At 43.9% G+C, this 25000-nt stretch overlaps 1 protein-coding gene across 5 annotated transcripts in view; it reads right to left on the reverse strand.

Moving 5' to 3' along the window:
• Positions 1 to 25000, reverse strand: part of acot7 (acyl-CoA thioesterase 7) — a 198453-nt gene that overhangs the window by 98440 nt on the left and 75013 nt on the right. For 4 of the 5 annotated variants that reach the window (XM_084332589.1, XM_084332588.1, XM_084332587.1 and 1 more), the window contains exons 4-6: positions 21419 to 21510; positions 20886 to 21000; positions 18045 to 18131 (exon numbers count right to left, since the gene is read on the reverse strand). In XM_084332589.1, coding sequence (XP_084188715.1) covers positions 18045 to 18131; positions 20886 to 21000; positions 21419 to 21510 — 294 coding nt within the window. The remainder of the gene's footprint in view (positions 1 to 18044; positions 18132 to 20885; positions 21001 to 21418; positions 21511 to 25000) is intronic. The other variant, XM_084332590.1, reaches the window with a different exon arrangement.

Below are 25000 nucleotides of genomic sequence, written 5' to 3' on the forward strand. Positions count from 1 at the left end.
TATTCCCGAGCAGTTCAATGAGATTAAACCAAGTTTACCACAAGTTTGCCACACCATTAACTCATTGACCGCCGGGGATTAGACTGGGCCCCGTTCTAGCACTGCCACGCTTTAAAAGATAGGAGTGCGTCACCTTGTTTGTAGAGCTATAACTATATTCTATATTATAGCTATGGATACAATACTATGGCCCATTTGACATCACCTATCTATCGTTCAATATGTGAAAAATAAAAGAAATTTCCATCCATACGTTCCTGTGTTATACCGTGGTGAATATAAGTATCGTTATAGGGTGGTCTGGGGTAATTCCCGAAAGGCTGAGTAATAGGCTTATACGTCAATTCTACTATAAACGTTGCCGTTTCTTGCCTGTACACGCTATTATTCCCAAATCAAATCTATATCATAGGTATTATGTTTCATCATGAATGCATGAAAGGGGGGGGGATCGTTTTTTTATGCTTTGATCGTCACCAACGGCATACGTTGTGGAGTAATGTTACACACATATGTTGTGATCTGGGTGAAGACATGGTTGGATCAACGCAGGTTTGAACAAAAAGAATATTCCAATTATCTGATCGCGAGTCCCAGTATTGGTGTCGATCGTGTCGCCAACATAATCCACCACACATCATGAGGTCCCCGGATGAATAATTAATTAAAATATCGGAAAAAAGGAAAAACTATCAAATAACATATATATATGTGGTTGGCGTTCAACGGTTGTCGGCCAAACGCGTATATAAACGTTGTTGGCGGGGATTGAGTTAAGTGTGACATTAACCGCAACTTTTAAACAATGTTCACATTTTTTAGATCAAACTTTGTGTTTGTTATTATCAGAAGTGTGTATCACGATCAGCGGTTAGGTGGCGTAGCGGAGATTGCGTTCGTCACCAAGCCCGGAGCTGTGAGCTGGATTCGCCTGTTCGAATCCAGCTCACAGCTCCGGGGTTGTCACCAGCTTGGCTGGCCGTTCACACTAATACAATTGGCAGTATTAGAGGGTGGGAGAAGCTGGCGGGGTGGGTCTGGGTCGTTGTAAACAGCGACTCCTACAGTTCGGTCGGGGCGCCTGCTAAGCGCGGATAGGACTTGAGTGGGATAGTGTGATCCTTCCACACGCTACGCCCTCTCAATGAGAATCAGCGCTGCCAGGTGAAAAGAAGCGGTTGATTGGCTGGACGTGTGTCGGAGGAAGCACGTGATAGCCTCCACTCTCCCAGATGATTTGACTGTGGGGGGTAAGTGCGCAGCGACCAGGAAGGGGATTGGGAATTGGCATACGACTAACATTGGGATGGGAGAAAATCAGAGGAAAAATGGAGGGGGAAAAATATCAATAAAAAAAAAAAAGTGTGTATCACGATATCATCATATCATCATAACGATATGATCCCATCGAAAGACGATGAATTATCACATTGAATTATCGCTGAGCCCTACGCACATCGTTTAGGTCCCATGAATAATCATTCTCGAACATGTCCAAGTACCTTTGTAAATATCTTGGAAAACATTTCATACCAACACATTTACAAAAATCCTCCTCCGGATTACTGAACGCGTGAAGTGGCCAGAATCAAAGCAGCTCCCATGAATGAAAAACGTGCTGACCCTTGTATTCAACGGAAGCGATTTGCGACTGATCACAATTCGATTAGATTCAAATGTATTGTCATCATACAGCACGAGTACAACATCCAACCAGAGTGCAAATGTAACAGTAAAGTGCAATAGCAACATACAATGCACAAGTCGATTCTACAGACATCATCGGAAATTTAATAATTATAATGATAATAAATACAACAATATTTGTATCATTAGCAATTACGTTTTGCATTTATAGTCATGACTCAATGAGGCATCGTGAGCATTACACACACACACTGCAAACTAAATTAATAGGAACTGTCTACAACCAATTGCGTGTATATGGAATAGACTAAGAATAGATTAACAAATTCCATATAAATCTATATCTTATTAACGATGCAGCAGATATTGTGAGGATACTGTACATACACACACACGCCCTCCATATGTACAGTATCTTCACTAAGTCGCCTGCCTCACCTGCTGCATCTTAATGGATGCTGGATACTGTACACACACACACACACACACACTAGTGTGAAAGCAATTTGCGACTCCAAATTATAATAATAATCTCCCAAAATTGTATTCGATTAGATTCAAATGTATTGTCATCAGCACAAGTACAATACAATGAAAATAAGTTTGGCATCCAACCAGAGTAAAATGTAACAGTAAAGTGCTATAGTAACATACAATGCACAGGTGATTAAACTGGTTAAAGGCTTCATTTTGGATAAATCATGGTGATTGTGGTCACTTAGATTCTACAGACATCGTTGGAATTAAATAATTACAACAATAATAATACGACAATATTTGTATCATTAACTCATTGGGCGCCAAAAACGAATACTCGTGTTTGGTCGCCAACGCTTGAGCGCCAAAAACTAGTATACTCGTTTTTGGATCCTTTGATATTTTTCTGTTGATCCCCGTTCTAAACACTAGCTCGGAGCTGCCTATATCGCCCTGGCACAGCTGCCTACGTTGGAATTGCAATGGCGTTCGAATCCCGCCAGGTGGCAGTATCGCCTACCTTTTGAACTGGGGATATCAGTTGTCTTCCAGTACTGAGTTACCTCCGGCTGCTTCCGCCTCGGAGTGGATCAGGACATAGCAATCGGCCGGAGATTTGGTGCCTCAGACCTATTCTTTCCCGTATGATGGCCAATGTACATGAGTAATTGTGATCGCCATGGGACAAATGGGATTTATTCATTTTGGAGTACCTTCTGACTGAGGTAAGGTCTATCTTAGGTAACCTGCTGGTATTTTACCGGACCTAAAACATGCTTTTGGTAACGATTGCAGTTTTGAGGTACAAATAGTGTCGTATTTATTATCATTAATGCCACGGATGTCTGTCATATCGAAGTGATGGCAATCTCCAAGGACTTGTTCCAAAGAAGGCTGTTGAAAACACAAGAGCACACCGGTCTGTCCGATTTACAACTGCCTTTTCGAGTTCGTAAATCCTACATAAATCCTACAACGAATTTACAATATGAAGCCGTTCGAGAATGCTGAATAAGTACGTAAATCGAGTTATGAAGGAATTCCTTGTAATTCCTTGGTAAATTTCACGTATGTCCATTCGAGAATGAGGACCAATGTTCCCACTTTGGTATAAGTTAAAAAAAATAATAATAAACAGCCACTACAGTACCACAACTTGTAAATCAGAGCACCACAAATTCACTTAGCGTAAATACACAAGTGTGTTTTAAAGTGTGCCTGTGCTCCATTATTTGCATATGTGTGTGTGTGTGTGTGTGTGTGTGTGTGTGTGTGTGTGTGTGTGTGTGTGTGTGTGTGTGTGTGTGTGTGTGTGTGTGTGTGTGTGTGTGTGTGTGTGTGTGTGTGTGTGTGTGTGTGGCTCAATTTACGGCAATCAACTGCTGTTTCCATGGGAACAGATGGAAAGCTTCCTTAGAACATGAAGGGTGGTGGTGGTGCTGGTGGTGTGTGGGGGATGGGGGGTGATGTGGAGAGGGGAAGAGAAGGGAGAATAAAGGACAACGAAAGAAGAGTGACAGAAGGAGAAGGAGAGAGAGAGAGAGAAAGAAAGAAAGAAAAGGAGGGAAATGGAGGTGTTAGAAGGATGGTGGGCCGTGTCCCAAACCCCTCAGTACCCTACTACCCTCAGTACCTACAAAATCAGACAGAAGCTACTAACCTACTATCCTCAGCACCTACACAATCAGACAGAAGCTACTAACTCTACTACCCTCAGCACCTACACAATCAGACAGAAGCTACTAACTCTACTACCCTCAGCACCTACACAATCAGACAGAAGCTACTAACCTACTATCCTCAGTACCTACACAATCAGACAGAAGTTATTAACCCTACTACCCTCAGTACCTACACAATCAGACAGAAGCTACTAACCTACAATCCTCAGTACCTACACAATCAGACAGAAGCTACTAACCTACAATCCTCAGCACCTACACAATCAGACAGAAGCTACTAACCTACTACCCTCAGTACCTACACAATCAGACAGAAGCTACTAACCTACTACCCTCAGTACCTACACAATCAGACAGAAGCTACTAACCTACTACCCTCAGTACCTACACAATCAGACAGAAGCTACTAACTCTACTATCCTCAGTACCTACACAATCAGACAGAAGTTATTAACCTACTACCCTCAGTACCTACACAATCAGACAGAAGCTACTAACCTACTATCCTCAGTACCTACACAATCAGACAGAAGCTACTATCCCTACTATCCTCAGCACCTACACAATCAGACAGAAGCTACTAACCTACTACCCTCAGTACCTACACAATCAGACAGAAGCTACTAACCTACTACCCTCAGTACCTACACAATCAGACAGAAGCTACTAACCTACTACCCTCAGTACCTACACAATCAGACAGAAGCTACTAACCTACTACCCTCAGTACCTACACAATCAGACAGAAGTTATTAACCTACAGTACTACTCACACTATGCTTTTAGAATCTACTGTTCACAATCATGTTTGACCTCCCTATTTTGAGGTGGTGGGCAGACATCCATCTTGAAATGTTGGCTTAGCACAAATGAATGGAAACGGATATGGACCACTAGCCTAGCTGTTGTCCAAAAACATCTCTCCCAGAGTTTTAAGCTAGGCTAGCGGTTCATATCCGCATCCATTAATTTGTGCTAAGCTAGGCTAGCTTGCAGCCAGATAGCTTTCTACTTACTGCACAGAGAGGAAACTGGCATCTATCTTTCCCACAATATTGGCGTGTTCCTTTAAGTGTAAAGAAAGAGAAGGGGACCAAGGATGGATTTCTGGGGGAACACCGGTGGAGAGGGAACATGATGTTGACAAGGAGCAGCTTGCTGGGTAGGAGGAGAACGAGAAGACTGCAGGACAAGAGGGTGGCAGGGAGCAGCTTGGTGTTTTACTGTGTCAAATCAGTTCAAGGAGGATGAGGCCTGTCCACTGAGCTAGACCCTTATGTTACTGAAGCCCTGCACTCAAAGCTGCTCTTCTCTCTCGCCAATTGACATTTCCAAAACCTCGTGGAATAGATTAGGTTTAAATAAAACGCTTGGACAAGGCAAATGGCAAGTACGTCCTCAAAAATGTTGAGCAGATGAGAGTGTATATTATTTATTAAACATGGTTTAGTAGAAGGCTGCCAAAAGTACGAGGTTCAGTACAAAGCTATAACACCAGCTCCCCCTCGCAAATCTGATCTCTGGGTGCTTTCATAACCAAGTTTGTTTGAAATGGTCAGATTAAAAGGTGAAATTATTACTCTTGTTGCAGTTTGTATTGGTTTGGTTATGTTTCACTTTGCCAATTGACAAACAAACCATACAATCGCGCAGGTCAGCCATAATTTTGAATGGCCCAAAAATGTCTTTAGACCAATGCTGTCTCAACATTTCCTATGAATAAATAAGGAATTTCAACTTCAAGTCAATACAATAGTTTTTAATCCCATAAGGGTGATATGGTATTAACTTAATACCATATCACCCTTCCTATTTATGGGATCAAAAACTACTGTATTGACTTGAGGTTGAAATTCATTATTTTTTAAGCTGATCACAGCAAAGTAGGTTTCAAGGGCCTTAGCTCTCAAATCTCTGGTGACACATTCCGTCTTGTTCATTACCATTCACTGTCATTCAGGGAGGAATAGATCATGGAATATTTTATAGGATATAAAATAATCATAGGAATATAATTTTTCTGTAGCCAGAAGGGGTGTGTGGAATGCTATGAAAGTAGTAGCATCCATGTACTGTATGCTATATGCATTTGCAGTTGTATTAGAGATAAGCTAGAGAGAACTCTTGTGAATAATTCCCATGCTTGCCCATGTGCATGCGTGTTTGCTGTGGGAGGTTGGGGGTAGGGAAGGTTGGTGTGTGTGCAGTGTGTGTGTGCAGTGTGTGCGTGTGCGTGTGCGTGTGTGTGTGTGTGTGTGTGTGTGTGTGTGTGTGTTTTTAAGTGTCTGAATGTTCAAGCTTACTTTAAAGCCATTTTCCCACACAACACTTGGCACACATACAGTAACTGAATGTCCAATCATTACCTCCAGGTAATGTTTTCACCCTCATTTGCCTGCCTGCTAGATACATGATAGGTCAAACCGTATGACCGCCAGATCAAACTGAATGTACAGTTTAGCTACACAGAGATCATCTGTGACTTAACACTGATCCTCCTCATCACAACCTACTGTAGGCTACACACAGAGATCATCTCACGATCTCAACATAGGCTACACAGAGCAATCATCCATGATGTAACACTGCTCCTCATCATCACAACACAACACTCGCTAGTATAGCCTACATGACAACTGTAATTTACTCACCATTACACTGCTCTCTCTCTCTGTGTGTGAGGTTGGCACTAGAGTTAGAACATGCTGTCTCTCAATGCAATATCAAATTATTCGTAATGTATATGTTATTTATTAAAAAAATGATACAGGTAATATTCATAATTTAATGGTTTAAATAAACTATTTGATAGCATTTCCCATCTTTGCTGAGCAAGACTTTTGTACAAAAGGAATCAAAGACTGGTCCTTTATAGGCGCCTGTCCCAAATATAGGTTGTATTGAATGATGGGGCAACAGTGGCTCAGGAGGTAGGGCAGTCATCAGAGGGTTCCTCGTTCGATACCTGTTCCTCCCGGGCAGCGTGTCGAAGTGTCCTTGAGCAAGACACTTAACGCCTAATTGCTCCTGATGAGCAGGTTGGCACCTTGCATGGTTGCCTCCGCTGTTGGTGTGTGAATGTGTGAATGTGAGGAACAATATTGTAAAGCGCTTTGGATAAAAGCCCTATATACTTGCACCATTTATTTACCATTTATGATACACTTTCAATTGACTTCATGCAAAATGTCAGCCTCCTAGGGCGAAAACTGTGGCCACTAGAGGGCGTGGACAGTTTTGTGGACCAACCAACCAACCAACAGAGTGATATATAGAGTTGCTGGCCGACCTGACAAGATTATGTAAACTAAACAACCTGGCTGGCCGACCTGACAAGATTATGTAAACTAAACAACCTGGCTGGCCGACCTGACACGGTTATGTAAACTAAACAATCTGACTGGCCGACCTGACACGGTTATGTAAACTAAACAGCAGCACTGACAGCAGTAGCAGCAGAGAACATGGAACGCTGCTTAACGAACCTCAGCATATACAGAGAGAGAGATAGGGGGGAGAGAGGAAGGGGGGGGGAGAAAGATACTAAATTGTCTGCATGCTGGTTCCCCATTTGGTGGTTAATTGGACAGATTTCTCAGTGGGATGTCCAAATAAAAAATGCAGCCATTACACATCTGCCTCGTATCTGTCCCGGGTCTCTGCTCCATCCTCTCACCTTCCCACCATTCTGCCTTTCTCTCTCTCTCTCTTTCTTTCTTTTTTTCTTTCTTTCTTGCTCTCTCTCAATTAACATTTCTCTCTTTTTCATCTCACTATCTGGGCCTTCATATAAAAAAATGTCTTATAAATATGGACTTGTATTTAACCTTCATCTTTAGCTTTATTTTCTTCTTATTATAATTATTGTGTATTATAAACTCTTATGCACTTGACATATATTTGGATTTTGAATTAGAGTACTCATAATCTAAAAGCAGTGTTTCAATATCATTGCATTTGAAATCCCATTGGATATTTTTTAAGGCAAATCATGATGCAGGGCACGGAGTTGTGCAGACCAACCAGCATATCGCTGAGCTTTTACTGCAACATTTCAGAACAGCTAGGGGCTAAGACCATCTCCTTTCCCCCTTGAAGCCTATTTCCCCCCTTAGAGCCTATATTTACCCCTTAGAGCCTATTTCCCCCTGTAGAGCATAATATTTCCCCCTTAGAGCCCATCTTTCCCCCTTACAGCCCATATTTCCCCTTAGAGCCCATCTTTCCCCCTTAGAGCCCATATTTCCCCCTTAGAGCCAATTTCCCCCCTTAGAGCATATATTTCCCCTACAAACCTTAGAGCCCACATTTCCCCCTTAGAGACAATATTTCCCCCTTAGAGCCTATATTTCCCCTTAGAGCCTATCTTTCCCACTTACAGCATATATTTCTCCTTAGAGCCTATATTTCCCCTTAGAGTCTATCTTTCCCCCTTAGAGACCTATCGTTCCCCCTTAAAGCCTATCTTTCCCCCTTAGAGCCTATATTTCTACCTTAGAGCATATTATTTCCCCTTAGAGCCTATCCAATTAGTATGTTGCACAAAAGAGACACCCCAACAATACCATATGAACTACTGTACACTCAATGCTGCATTGTTTAGCTACTGTAGAAAATACTGTATATACTATATTGATGTATACTAATGTATAAGTATCCTTTTCCATTTGAAACTGCATCCCAAGAGCAGTCATCATGCTGAAACAGCCCTCCTAAGACCCCCCCCCCCCCCCCCCCCGCCATCTTTGTCCCTTTCCTCAATGTCTTCACAGCCCTGTGTAACATCAGACTTTGCACACAATGCCACTTTTCAGCATCATGAATTATGGCTATGTTGTGTAATGCTCATCTCATGCTTATTTCATGGGCCCTCGTCCTATTCGGTAGCTCTGGTGCACTTCCCTCTGCATACTGCATGCCCTGCTGCGTCTCTGTCTGGTACTGACACAATTCCACCTCTTCGTAAAAGGCAAGGATGTTCTTATCAGATCAGTGGTGGCATACATCCATCCCCACTGTGTCCGTGGGCCCGCTCTTCACAGGGAGGCAGCCAAACTAAGCCAACCTAAACATGCACATTCCAGGACTTCTCAACAGAGGAGCAGACATTATGTCCAGAGGGAGACCCTTGGATGCAGAACGGTGTCTCCGTCCTGTGGCCCTCAGACACAGAGTGGTGTCTGCGTCCTGTGGCCCTCAGACACAGAGTGGTGTCTCCGTCCTGTGGCCCTCAGACACAGAGTGGTGTCTCCGTCCTGTGGCCCTCAGACACAGAGTGGTGTCTCCGTCCTGTGACCCTCAGACACAGAGTGGTGTCTCCGTCCTGTGGCCCTCAGACACAGAACGGTGTCTCCGTCCTGTGGCCCTCAGACACAGAGTGGTGTCTGCGTCCTGTGGCCCTCAGACACAGAGTGGTGTCTCCGTCCTGTGGCCCTCAGACACAGAGTGGTGTCTCCGTCCTGTGGCCCACAGACACAGAGTGGTGTCTCCGTCCTGTGGCCCTCAGACACAGAGTGGTGTCTCCGTCCTGTGGCCCTCAGACACAGAGTGGTGTCTCCGTCCTGTGGCCCTCAGACACAGAGTGGTGTCTCCGTCCTGTGGCCCACAGACACAGAGTGGTGTCTCCGTCCTGTGGCCCTCAGACACAGAGTGGTGTCTCCGTCCTGTGGCCCTCAGACACAGAGTGGTGTCTCCGTCCTGTGGCCCTCAGACACAGAGTGGTGTCTCCGTCCTGTGGCCCACAGACACAGAGTGGTGTCTCCGTCCTGTGGCCCTCAGACACAGAGTGGTGTCTCCGTCCTGTGGCCCTCAGACACAGAGTGGTGTCTCCGTCCTGTGGCCCTCAGACACAGAGTGGTGTCTCCGTCCTGTGGCCCACAGACACAGAGTGGTGTCTCCGTCCTGTGGCCCTCAGACACAGAGTGGTGTCTCCGTCCTGTGACCCTCAGACACAGAGTGGTGTCTGCGTCCTGTGGCCCTCAGACACAGAGTGGTGTCTCCGTCCTGTGGCCCTCAGACACAGAGTGGTGTCTCCGTCCTGTGACCCTCAGACACAGAGTGGTGTCTCCGTCCTGTGGCCCTCAGACACAGAGTGGTGTCTCCGTCCTGTGGCCCTCAGACACAGAGTGGTGTCTCCGTCCTGTGGCCCTCAGACACAGAGTGGTGTGTCTCTGTCCTTGAATGGTCTCACAAGTTTGGGAATGGTTCGGAACAGCGGACGTGGATGTGTTCACCTCCAAAGAGGACACAGTCTGAAACCTAACAACACCCCCACCCAATCAAGCGGGCTGTGAACTATGAGTTGTATTTTTTCTTCCATCTCACAATTGTAATGGAGACTGAGAAGAAGTTAACACAGCAGGGCCACTGATTTGGTGCTTTTTTAAGCACGTATATCAACCATGTTGGATATGTGTCGTTTTTTTCCTCTTTACAGAATACTTTATTTTTTTTACCTTTACAGAGACTAGGACAAAGGAAAGGATGAACATATGTTCCTGTCTTTAGTTGGTATTATTGCACATACTGCAGACAGTTTATTGTTTATTGTATTATAAATAAAATACCTGCTTTTTTATTTACGCTGTGGAGCAAACAGAGTAAGAATTCCATTGTACTTGTTGCATACGGGAAATCTGAATCTGAATTGTCTCACTGAGTTCAGAGAGCTGTAAGGCATTGTTTCTCTCCTTTTTCACCTATGAAAGATGGAATGGAATAAATAATGCCATGGATAAGCTTTGATCTGCCTTGCATAATGAGACGTTATTATACAGTCAGGCTTTATCCTGTATGAAAGTAATGCTTGTGTTGTACATGAGTTTGGTTTGGCAGGGTTGATTTGATCAAGCTTCACTTCACTGCACTATTACAGTGTGAAGAGCTAATTGAATGTAACTCTAGTTATACGAGTTAGAAATGTAACTAGTTATGTGAGGTAGCGCCCAGCTTCAAAGCTGCAGGCCGCCAAATCTTCTTTCCTATCTAACGTTTGCTGAACTAGTGAACCAAAGATGGATTGAGGAATGAGGCTTTATATAGCCATGGGGGCGTGGTTTAGTACAATTCTACTGCACCATCCCGGTTATGATTGGCTACCTGAAAAGGTAGACAAAATGTTCAGAACTAGGGGAGATGTTCCGATACCATTTTTTCCTTTCCGATCCGATTCCGATACCTAAGCTTTGGGTATCGGCCGATACCGATACTTATCCGATACCAGTGCATACATTAAAAAAAGAAAAAAAGAAAAAAAATATTATATAAATTATAAAACTTTTTTTTTTTTTTTTTTTTTTTTAAATACAGCTACTGTTTATATACTGTTTTTTAGTAATAACTATAAAGTTTTATTCAACAACAGGTGATTGTATAGATTAGTATTAGTATCAGTAATTGAAAACTATCTCAATGAGTTCACCCACGGAAAGGTTGTTGGCACATTAGTTCCACACGGACATTATTCGTTGCTGCACTTGCTTCCACAAGAAGGCTCCGTTTAGTAGCAGAGGCTCTGTTGTTGTGATTTTTGCACAATAAATATTCAACATTCTCTTTTGAGACTCCGCCTCAGACTCTTATCATTTGGCACTAAAAGCTAAACATTGTCGCCGATATGGCTGTCCGCAACATGTCATTAATTGTGTACGCGACGTGCAATTGTGCAATGACGACGTTACCGTGAGCTAGGTTAGCTAGCATCAGAGCTACCGGTATATGGAAAAACTAACGTTACTGGTGACATTGTGATTTAACTTAGAATACTCCTTTGCCAACCTGCTGTACTTTGCTTGCAGGTCTGCAGCCATTATTGCTGGATTATGAATAGCCCCAACTTTAGCCAAGGTAACGTTATGGCTAAACCTTTAACGTTAGTTAATGCTAGCTTTCGGTTAGCTGTTCAGCTAATGCTAATAACATCAGAGCTCCCCGTCAACAGCGCTCTGCCGGGACGATGGCATTTTAAGAAAGTATCTGCTCTGCTGTTAAAATGGCAATTGACACTTTAATTCACGGTCGATTAAGCACACGTTTGTTTTATAATGCTCACTCAGCGAGTAGGGTATATCTACAGAACCCAACGTCCGCAGTGTTGTTGATAAATTACGTCATATGGTATCGGAGCGCAACATTAGAGGGTACTCGCCGATACCGATACCAGCATTTTAGGCAGTATCGGCGGCATTTCCGATACTGGTATCGGTATCGGAACAACTCTAGTGTAACGGTACACAAAAACCACGGTACGGTACAAACCTCGGTTTTGAAGACAAGGTTTGGTACGGGTTTTTGGTACAGTGGGGGAAAGTTTGGCTTTAGTGTGCAGTGTGCAGTAACTAATTGTACTTGTAGGGCTGTCAACGAATATTCTATATTGAAATTAATAATCGAAAAAATATATAAATAATTAAAGCATACAACGACGGCCTAGAGGCAGGCAACATGAATGACCACAAGGTGGCGCAATACAACGTAAGGAGGACAGTGTCAGAGGCCAAACGACGCTACAGGGATAAAATTGAACTCCAGTTTGAACAAGCTGACTCTAGAGCTATGTGGCAGGGGCTCAAAACGATGACAGACTACAAAGGCGCCTCCCTCAAACTGAACAGTGACATCTCCTTAACAAATGACCTCAATACCTTCTATGCGAGGTTTGATGCTGGTAATAACAACACCAGCTCACAAGCCTCGGCAATGGGGGGGGGGGGGGGTCGGCTGCTGATGGAGGCGCAGTGTTCAGGGTAACAGAGCATGAGGTGAGGCGGACCTTTAAAAAAGTGAATATCAGGAAGGCAGCAGGTCCAGACGGCATCCCCGGCCGCGTCCTAAAAGTCTGTGCCGACCAACTGGCCCCAGTATTCACTGACATATTTAACCTGTCCTTAGAACAGGCTGTCATCCCCACCTGCCTGAAGAAGTCCACTATTATCCCTGTACCCAAAAAATCCAAGCCTGCTTGCCTCAACGACTACCGCCCTGTAGCTCTCACCTCCATAGCCATGAAGTGCTTCGAGAAGCTAGTAAAGGGCTACATCTGCTCCTCCCTCCCCATCAACATGGACCCCCTGCAATTTGCATACCGCCCCAACAGGTCCACGGAGGACGCCATATCCCATGTGCTGCACACAGCAGCATCACACCTGGACAAGAGGCAGGGGAACTATGTGAGAATGCTATTCATCGACTACAGCTCGGCATTCAATACCATAGTCCCCTCCATACTCATAGCCAAGCTCAGGGACCTGGGCTTGGGCTATGACCTCTGCCAGTGGGTCTTGGACTTCCTGACTGGCAGACCCCAGGTGGTGAGAGCAGGCAACTGCACCTCCTCATCCATCACCCTCAACATAGGGGCCCCCCAGGGCTGTGTTCTGAGTCCCCTCCTCTACTCCCTGTACACACACGACTGTGTGGCTCAGCGGAGTAGCAATACAATCGTCAAATTTGCTGACGACACAGTGGTGGTGGGCCTGATCTCTGCCAACGACGAGAGGGCCTACCTGGAAGAGGTCAAGGTCCTGGCGGGATGGTGCCAGGAAAACAGCCTCTCCCTGAACGTCAGCAAAACAAAGGAGATGATTGTGGACTTCAGGAGGTCGGGGGTCAAGGACTACAGCCCCCTCAGCATCGACGGGGCACCGGTTGAGAGAGTCAACAGCTTTAAGTACCTCGGAGCCTACATATCCGAGGACTTGACATGGACCACACACATTAACAGTGTTGTGAAGAAGGCACGACAACGCCTCTACTTCCTCAGGCGCCTAAGGAAGTTCCAAGTCAGCCAGAAGATCCTTAAGAACTTCTACTCATGTACAATAGAGAGCATCTTGACCGGCAACATCACCTCCTGGTTTGGGAATAGCACTGCACAAGACCAAAGCAGACTACAAAGAGTGACACGTTCAGCCGAACGCACAATTGGAGGGGGGCTCCCCACCCTCCAGAACATTTACTACAAGCGTTGCAAGGGCAAGGCTAAGAGAATCATTAAAGACTCCAGTCACCCGAACAACTGCCTCTTTGAACTGCTGCGGTCAGGCAAGCGATACAGGAGTCTCAAGGCGAGCACAGAAAGACTCAGAAGAAGCTTCTATCCCCAGGCCATCAGGCTGCTAAACGAACAATGAATGAACACTACACAACAACAACCACCAAACGCACATAGCACACACATCCACACGCACACACTCACTTTAAACAAACACACTGTAGCACCCACTCCACACACTTATAGCACACACCCACTTTAAACAAACACACTGTAGCACCCACTCCCCACACTTTATATTTATGGATGAAGGATTGCACTACAACTCGTACACCTTACTGTAAATTGTACCTAAAATTGTACCTCATCCCATTTCTGCTTTGCACTAGATAGTACTGTACATTAGTACACTGCATAGTATTGTGTATTGTATATTATATGGTAACTCAGAACATTGTACATATGTCTATACCGAACACTGTGACCTCATTTTCTTCTTCTAAATTCATGCTATATTATGTTATTATGTTATTTGATACTATCTTGTCTAGCACAGTCTCTGGAGCGTAACAGTAAGAAGCATTTTGTATGAAAGTATTCTGTACTTCTGTATGACAACTATTAAAGAACTTGAACTTGAACTTGATAATTATATTAGATTGTGAAAAAAACAGCCCCCGGTGGGCAGTCGTTAGTGGTTAACATACCGTTGTATTCGTTCGGTACACTACACAGCCGTTCAGTACGGTACGGTACACACTGAAACGGTTCGGTTCGGTACGGATATGTGTACCTTTACACCCTTATTCAGAACCAATATCTGGTGGGGATATGCTGCATGCTAACTCATATAACTAGAGTTACATTCATAACCACCGATGCACTACTAAGCTTGAGTTTTCAAAACGAGGGGTAGGGCCAAGGGAAGGAATTGGGATTGGGCCCAAGACCACACTCACTATGTAGAATACATCTTGACGGCATGTAGAATTATTGTTGATAGTTTTGTAGTGGCTAAACTAGTTAACATCATTATTGCACTTACCTCTGACAGGGTCTGCTTGATACTAGGGATGCCCCGATCATGCTTTTTTGCCACCGATACCGATCACCTATGAGCCATATCGGCCGATACACTGCCGATACCGATCATTTTTGGTTTTGTTATACTGTAAATACTGGGATTTGGGTTAATTAATATTTATTAAATAATTATTAGTAACCTATACATAATAAAAAAGACTATGTGCCATTTGAAATCGAATTGAGCTGAATTCAATGAATTTGAAAAAAAATTATATGCATTATCTGTATTATCTGCAAGACAACAAGTCGAAATTCTCCACTCTCTAGTCTAATGCAAGCAGCGTCTCTGTCTGCAATGCATGTCGACTCGAGCCACTGTCTGTGTGTGACTCTGCTTTGGTCCAATCACATTCCCCCACCCACAGTCTGCGAATGAGAGGCAGAGTAGGGCGGGTCTTCACGGCAAACTTGGTTGTCTCTCAGCAACCTGCACTGCACTACACACTGTAGCGCATAATCTTGGCAGGTCTTGCTCGAAAAAGAGATCATTTATCTCAACTCAAGTGACTACCTGGTAAAATAAAGGTTACAAAAATAATGTTTATATATATCTATGGTGTAGCGGGGCTCCGTCGTCTCGAGTCTATTACACACAGTAACTTACTCTCATGCTCACTCGCACACACACACACACGCTCTCTCACGCTCGCACACACACGCTCTCTCTCACACACTCGCTCTCCGCTCTCATTCCAACTCCGCTGAGAGTTGTGTTTCTGTTATGTTTTTTATGTTTTTCTCGCACGTCATCGATCGTTTTCGCAATTGCCAATTATCGGAATTCCCCAATCTCATATTTATACTGATTATCGGCCGATACCGATCGCTGGCCGATCGATCGGGGCATCCCTACTCAATAGTCAAGAAGAGCCAGGGCCCAATAGTCAAGGAGAGCCAGGGCCCAATAGTCAAGGAGAACCAGGGCCCAATAGTCAAGGAGAGCCAGGGCCCAATAGTCAAGGAGAGCCAGGGCCCAATAGTCAAGGAGAGCCAGGGCCCAATAGTCAAGAAGAGCCAGGGCCCAATAGTCAAGAAGGGCCCAAAAGTCAAGGAGAGCCAGGGCCCAATAGTCAAGAAGGGCCCAATAGTCAAGGAGAGCCAGGGCCCAATAGTCAAGAAGGGCCCAATAGTCAAGGAGAGCCAGGGCCCAATAGTCAAGAAGGGCCCAATAGTCAAGGAGAGCCAGGGCCCAATAGTCAAGGAGAGCCAGGGCCCAATAGTCAAGGAGAACCAGGGCCCAATAGTCAAGGAGAGCCAGGGCCCAATAGTCAAGGAGAGCCAGGGCCCAATAGTCAAGGAGAACCAGGGCCCAATAGTCAAGGAGAGCCAGGGCCCAATAGTCAAGGAGAGCCAGGGCCCAATAGTCAAGGAGAGCCAGGGCCCAATAGTCAAGAAGAGCCAGGGCCCAATAGTCAAGGAGAACCAGGGCCCAATAGTCAAGAAGAGCCAGGGCCCAATAGTCAAGGAGAGCCAGGGCCCAATAGTCAAGAAGAGCTAGGGCCTAATAGTCAAGAAGGGCCCAATAGTCAAGAAGGGCTCAATAGTCAAGAAGAGCTAAGTCTAAATAGTCAAGGTAGGGCTCAATAGTCAAGAAGAGGTAGGGCTCAATAGTCAAGGAGAGCCAGGGCCCAATAGTCAAGAAGAGCCAGGGCCCAATAGTCAAGAAGAGCCAGGGCCCAATAGTCAAGGAGAGCCAGGGCCCAATAGTCAAGAAGAGCTAGGGCCTAATAGTCAAGAAGGGCCCAATAGTCAAGAAGGGCTCAATAGTCAAGAAGAGCTAAGTCTAAATAGTCAAGGTAGGGCTCAATAGTCAAGGAGAGGTAGGGCTCAATAGTCAAGGAGAGCTAGGGCTCAATAGTCAAGGAGAGGTAGGGCTCAATAGTCAAGGAGAGGTAGGGCTCAATAGTCAAGAAGAGCCAGGGCCCAATAGTCAAGAAGAGGTAGGGCTCAATAGTCAAGAAGAGCCAGGGCCCAATAGTCAAGAAGAGGTAGGGCTCAATAGTCAAGGAGAGCTAGGGCCTAATAGTCAAGACGAGCTTGTATTTTCTTTTTTGTCAAATTGAAATATTTGTACTTTTTCCATTTTCCAGTTTTTTGGAAACACATCCTGTTTGCTGCATATCTTTGGACAGTGAAAACTAAAAGAAAACACTGGGCGTCCAAAACTACATCCGTGCTCCTATACAGACACCTACCATCACCACTTGGCCAATCCTCACAGATTAGGAGCACTGACTCATCACACTGTGAGCGCTGATCACTGAAGCAGAGCTGCTGCTTGGACCCCGTGTGAATGTGAGGAACGATGTGTCACTAGTCAGCAGCTACGGCTCCTGCATGTTTGTGTGGAGGTTTGTCTCCAGTGAGTCTGCAGCGTAAAACCAACAGCAAGATGGACCTGCAGGCTGCAGCAATAAAACCAACCAACACCTTGAGCAAACAGACTGATTGCTTCATTAGCACAGCTGTGGTGTGAGTGTGAGTGTGAGTGTGTGTGTGTGTGTGTGTATGTGTGTGTGTGTGTGTGCGTGTGTGTGTGTGTGTGCACATTCATTCATTCGCTAGTTATGTCACTAGCATGGTCCGCTCAGTAATGATTGTAAATGATTAATTAAAACAAGGATTTGCAGTCATATAATCTATTTCAGTAGGCTATATTTCGACATTTTGCACAATGTATTGGCTTATCTCTCTATTATAGATAGGCATGCCTAACTATAGCCTATTATGAACTTCCTGCTATTGTAAGGCAAACATATTATGTCATGTTTGATGGAAATCGGACAGTGCATTCACAAATAACAAGTCACATCCTGTTTACCATGCATTTTCTCAAAATTGGATTGTATCTGGCGGTCATATGGTTTGGCAGTTATCTAAATAATGCATGTTACTCCCCATATTCCACACAGTAGGTTTGGAGAGAATTGGGTGAATTGGGTGAATAGAATAGGGGGAGTAGGGAAAAACATTTGGTGGTGGAAATTCCAATATGACTTTATAGGTCTTTATATCAAATTTGTTGTCCATGAGTTTATATGTATTATTAAATGATAAAACATTTAAATGACAACTAAATCAGTAGTCACACAGGTATTGAACATGTGACCCGTCCCGGGCCGTGCTGCCCATCCAGACATGAAGACGAGAGAGAGACTCACCCCCGTGGACGAAGCCGTGCAGCGTGCAGTCTGACGGCCCCACCAGGTGGATCAGGCTGGACTGGCTGAACCCTACTGTGTATGGCTCTGCAGCACGCACACGCACACGCACACACACACACACACACACACACACACACACACACACACACACACACACACACACACACACACACACACACACACACACACACACACACACACACACACACACACACACACACACACACGTTAGTACACCATTGGCGGACACTCCACATTGACGTTCTCTAATCCCAAACATCAAAGGAATCCAACAGTCTTCTTGTAAACAGCTCACTTTTATTATATTCACATTTCCACCCATAGATAAAGTTTTCTATTGTTCCATTGTCTACAAGCGAACAATACATTTATTACCCTGTATAACCTTTGCAAAGTACATTTTTGCAATGTTTACATCCCATTCCGTAATGAAGTTTCATTTTCGGTTTTGGAGAAGTTGTAATGAGTTCAACCACGTGTTGATTAACAGACAGTTAGCTTGTTAGAGATTTAGAAGAAGATGGTATCGACCAATCAATTTGAAGCACAAGGGCACGTTGACACGTCTCCAGTGATGTTGCGTTCTACGTTCTACGTCACCCACTGTGTCCCACTGTGCTCTATAGCAGTGGTTCTACGTCACCCACTGTGTCCCACTGTGCTCTATAGCAGTGGTTCTACGTCCCCCATTGTGTCCCACTGTGCTCTATAGCAGTGGTTCTACGTCCCCCATTGTGTCCCACTGTGTTCTATAGCAGTGGTTCTACGTCCCCCATTGTGTCCCACTGGGCTCTATAGCAGTGGTTCTACGTCCCCCATTGTGTCCCACTGGGCTCTATAGCAGTGGTTCTACGTCACCCACTGTGTCCCACTGGGCTCTATAGCAGTGGTTCTACGTCAGTCACCCATTGTGTCCCACTGGGCTCTATAGCAGTGGTTCTACGTCACCCATTGTGTCCCACTGTGTTCTATAGCAGTGGTTCTACGTCCCCCATTGTGTCCCACTGGGCTCTATAGCAGTGGTTCTACGTCACCCATTGTGTCCCACTGGGCTCTATAGCAGTGGTTCTACGTCCCCCATTGTGTCCCACTGGGCTCTATAGCAGTGGTTCTACGTCCCCCATTGTGTCCCACTGGGCTCTATAGCAGTGGTTCTACGTCACCCACTGTGTCCCACTGGGCTCTATAGCAGTGGTTCTACGTCAGTCACCCATTGTGTCCCACTGGGCTCTATAGCAGTGGTTCTACGTCACCCATTGTGTCCCACTGGGCTCTATAGCAGTGGTTCTACGTCCCCCATTGTGTCCCACTGGGCTCTATAGCAGTGGTTCTACGTCCCCCATTGTGTCCCACTGGGCTCTATAGCAGTGGTTCTACGTCCCCCATTGTGTCCCACTGTGTTCTATAGCAGTGGTTCTACGTCCCCCATTGTGTCCCACTGGGCTCTATAGCAGTGGTTCTACGTCCCCCATTGTGTCCCACTGGGCTCTATAGCAGTGGTTCTACGTCCCCCATTGTGTCCCACTGGGCTCTATAGCAGTGGTTCTACGTCCCCCATTGTGTCCCACTGGGCTCTATAGCAGTGGTTCTACGTCCCCCATTGTGTCCCACTGGGCTCTATAGCAGTGGTTCCCAAAGTGAGGGGTTGGAGTATTTTTTTTTTTACAAAAAAACAAGAAATCCATCAAAATGTGTGTTGTTGCTAATCATTGACATAGCTAGCCTGTTTTTTTTTTTTTTTTTTTAACAATAATTTGTGATGCCATCACAAACACTGGCATTTAAAGGGTACAAATTCAAAACGTCCTGCACCAGAATGCAGGAAATTGAGTCTTTGTAACAAAACATTTCCTGGTGGGGGACCCATATTATAAAAAAAATTATAAAACACTCATTGGCATGACTTTAAAGTGCTACAGTACTGTTGTAGCCTACAATAGCATCTTTTAAAACACTCATTGGCGTGACTTTAAAGTGCTACAGTACTGTGGCAGCCTACAATAGCATATTTTAAAACACTCATTGGCATGACTTTATTGGTAATAAACCTCAAGACAATAAACCTAGCTGCTCCTTTTTGTTTATGTCCACGATCACCATTACGTTCTTTCGCACACTCTTTACTGATAAAGTGAGTGAAAAGGGCAGAGTGAAAAACCAACCGACCTTTTGCTGTTCTGTCTGCAGCAAGTTGAGTGAATAGGACAGAATTAGAGCACAGAAAAACAAGTAATATCAGTATTTATCAAACATCCTAGCTGGACTAACGTTTTGGTGGTTACAAGCTAATATCATTGTTAAAGGAAATCTCTTTTGTCCATCTCCAGTAAGCAATTACTTTCCATCTGTCCCTGACAGCTTTAGTTCTATCAATCAAATTTGTATTGAGATTTCTAATTATTATTATTATAATTACATAATAATAATAATTATTATTATTATTATTATAAAAAAAATGTTGACAACAATTTATCAAGTCGTTTATCTAGTGTGTTAAACTTGGGAATCATATTCAGCAAAGAACAGTCAGAGATCCTGCCCCCTACTTCCTACCTACACAGAAACAACATCCTTGCCAGAAAAAAAGTATTTAAAAGTGTGCACCGCACTCATAATGTAGCCTGAAGAAGGGCTACTTATTTTTCATTTTTTTATTCAAATTAATAAGAAAACCAAATCCAATGTGTTCAAATGTCTAAAATGTGTTTTTATAAATATCCATACACAGGTGGACATGGCCTGAAATGGCAAATCAGATGGGCTTCTTAAAATGGGTGGAATATTTCTTTAAAGCATGATGCACGCTCACAGGCTTACCACTGTTAGGCGTGGATAGAACCAACTCTATGTTCCTCTCTTTCGTCTCAAGTCTCTCCATCTTCTGGGTGTCATATCGCTTCCTGCCGTCCTCCTCCTGTTCTGGACTGGCATACTGTGTAGACACACACACACAGAAAACATACACTTAAACGTATTGGAACACACTGCGATGATGAGTCTAATACGTGGATTACATGACGTCAATGAAATCATCTACTGTGATTAATCTACTTTTTTCTACGAACGACAGACAGACAGACGGACGGACGGACGGACGGACGGACGGACGGACGGACGGACGGACGGACGGACGGACGGACGGACGGACGGACGGACGGACGGACGGACGGACGGACGGACGGACGGACGGACGGACGGACGGACGGACGGACGGACGGACGGACGGACGGACGGACGGACAGACAGACAGACAGACAGACAGACAGACAGACAGACAGACAGACAGACAGACAGACAGACAGACAGACAGACAGACAGACAGACAGACAGACAGACAGACAGACACGTACCTTGATGGGAGGCACCTCCATGATCTTGCCCATGACCTGCAGGGAGCAGGGGACGTACCACAGCGCCGCCCTGTTGGTCACTTTTTTGGCACCTATAGTTAGAATGAAAAGAGACCACAAAGTGTCCATAAGAAGGAGCGTCGAAGGTGTTTCACAGTGAGTGTGTTTACATTTATGTTCCAAAAACCACCTGGCGGTGCCTGATTAGTTAACACATTCTGCGCCAGACCCGAGATTTCTCGGGTTTTGATCCTTTGATCCGTTTCCTCTGATCCCCGTTCTAAATCATCATCCGGATCACTCTAGCCGCCCCTGGGTCGTTTGTATATGTTTGAATTGCAATGCCGATCGACTATCACCAGGTGGCAGTATTGGCTTGGTACTGGAATGGCTTGGCGTTGATACACGACACGTCTTCCTTTTTTTTTTACTTTTTTTGTAGGGGCTCCTCCTATTTTACCATCGAAACGTGTATAGACATATACACTGGTAATCGCGATGGCGATGCGTTCACTTGGAATTATTCTTTTTTGGAATACCTTCTGGCTAAGGTAAGGTATATTCTATATTATAGATATTATATGTCTATTATATGTCTATTTTACCGAACCTGAAACGTGTTTTTCTAACGCTCACAGTTCTGTGTTTCACCGGACGTAAAACATGCTCGGCAAACACAATCACAGTTTTGAGTTAAAACGACCCCCCCCTTGATGATTTTGTGATGGTATATATATACATGTTATATTATATACCTTTGGGGGTTCAGGGAATCAACCAGAACGATTCGGGCTTATTGCACGCGGTTTATCTTGCGATCTATGAAAAAAGACTGGATTATCTTTGAAATGCGCAATGTTTAGCGTGTAATAAACTACAAACTACAGTGTGTAGAAACAAAAAAAAAGTCCATGTTGCACAACAAGTAGCGTCTGTCAAATGAGCCACACCATTGTCTCCACAGCTATAATACAGAACACACACACAGCTTTGCAAACATAGTGAAACACAGCGGAAACGACTATCAAGCTGGCCATCTAGCGGTAGAGATAACCGCTAAGCGTGGCGCTGAACGTGTTAAGGTCTGTGACTGGATGAGGTGTTTATATAACAACTGATCAATCACAAGCTTGACCCAGGAAGGAGGAGCAAGAAAGAGTAATAATAATAAACTTTATTTATATAGTACCTTTCAAGAATTGCAGCTCAAAGTGCTTCACAGCAGTACAATAGACATAAAATGAGCATACAATACACAGAATAAAAGCAACGCAGAAAATAAGAAAAAGGGTCAAATCAATGCAGATAACAACAATACAAATATTGGCTCATACAGTTCTTTCTTTCAAGAGTCTTTCCTCCTGTTTGATACCCACACAGATTAAAACCTGAAAGTCTTTCTTCATGTTTGATACCTATACAAATGCTCAAAAACATCCCAACGACTCTGTTGCAGTTGACTATGTTAATGTAGTCAGAATCATGATGAAACAGCATTTTCTGATTGCCAGATAGTCTATAAGAAGAAAATAGTTGAACAGACAAATATGAGTCAACTGATAACATTCTGAGCCCTACCTTGAACACTACAAGACCATTTTCATTAATGTGGAATACTGTGTCATGCCAATCAATTTGGTGTGTGTAAAAGCTCTAAGGTTGATGTTTATGGCAGTGCTCATCTTAGATTGATCCTGTGTATACATATGCATGTTGGGTAGGGCTTTTTACACAATATTCCCCACAACAATCCATCCTGCACCACAGACACAATGGAAACCTAGGCCAAATACACTGTGTCCCTTTATTAATCTCCTTGGGGAAATGCAGATGTTATGGCAGCATGGGGGAGGGGAGGTACAGGCAGGAAAAAAGATAATAGAATTATTATATATTGTAGGATAGGATATTGTCCTGTCATGTAACTCACTGTCGTATAACTCACTGTCATGATGTAACTCACTGGCATGTAACTAACTCACTGTCATGTAACTCACTGTCATGTAACTCACTGGCATGTAACTCACTGTCGTATAACTCACTGTCGTATAACTCACTGTCATGTAACTCACTGTCATGTAACTCACTGTCATATAACTCACTGTCATGTAACTCACTGTCATGTAACTCACTGCCATATAACTCACTGTCATGTAACTCACTGTCATATAACTCACTGTCATGTAACTCACTGTCATGTAACTCACTGTCATGTAACTCACTGTCATGTAACTCACTGTCATGTAACTCACTGTCATATAACTCACTGTCATGTAACTCACTGTCATGTAACTCACTGTCATATAACTCACTGTCATGTAACTCACTGTCATGTAACTCACTGTCGTATAACTCACTGTCATGTAACTCACTGTCATGTAACTCACTGTCATGTAACTCACTGTCATATAACTCACTGTCATGTAACTCACTGTCATATAACTCACTGTCATATAACTCAATGTCATATAACTCACTGTCATATAACTCACTGTCATGTAACTCACTGTCGTATAACTCACTGTCATGTAACTCACTGTCATATAACTCAATGTCATATAACTCACTGTCATGTAACTCACTGTCGTATAACTCACTGTCATATAACTCACTGTCATGTAACTCACTGTCATGTAACTCACTGTCATATAACTCAATGTCATGTAACTCACTGTCATGTAACTCACTGTCGTATAACTCACTGTCATGTAACTCACTGTCATGTAATTCACTGTCAACTCACTGTCATATAACTCACTGTCATGTAACTCACTGTCATGTAACTAACTGTCATGTAACTCACTGTCATGTAACTCACTGTCATGTAACTCACTGTCATGTAACTCACTGTCATGTAACTCACTGTCATATAACTCACTGTCATATAACTCACTGTCATGTAACTCACTGTCATATAACTCACTGTCATATAACTCACTGTCATATAACTCACTGTCATGTAACTCACTGTCATGTAACTCACTGTCGTATAACTCACTGTCGTATAACTCACTGTCATGTAACTAACTGTCATGTAACTCACTGTCATGTAACTCACTGTCATGTAACTCACTGTCATGTAACTCACTGTCATATAACTCACTGTCATATAACTCACTGTCATGTAACTCACTGTCATATAACTCACTGTCATGTAACTCACTGTCATGTAACTCACTGTCATGTAACTCACTGTCGTATAACTCACTGTCGTATAACTCACTGTCATATAACTCACTGTCATATAACTCACTGTCATGTAACTCACTGTCGTATAACTCACTGTCATGTAACTAACTGTCATGTAACTCACTGTCATGTAACTCACTGTCATATAACTCACTGTCATGTAACTCACTGTCATATAACTCACTGTCATGTAACTCACTGTCGTATAACTCACTGTCATGTAACTCACTGTCATATAACTCACTGTCATGTAACTAACTGTCATGTAACTCACTGTCATGTAACTCACTGTCATGTAACTAACTGTCATGTAACTCACTGTCATGTAACTCACTGTCATATAACTCACTGTCATATAACTCACTGTCATGTAACTCACTGTCATATAACTCA

Source organism: Notolepis coatsorum, assembly GCF_963971535.1.
Source record: "Notolepis coatsorum genome assembly, chromosome: 17".
Lineage (NCBI taxonomy): Eukaryota > Metazoa > Chordata > Actinopteri > Aulopiformes > Paralepididae > Notolepis > Notolepis coatsorum.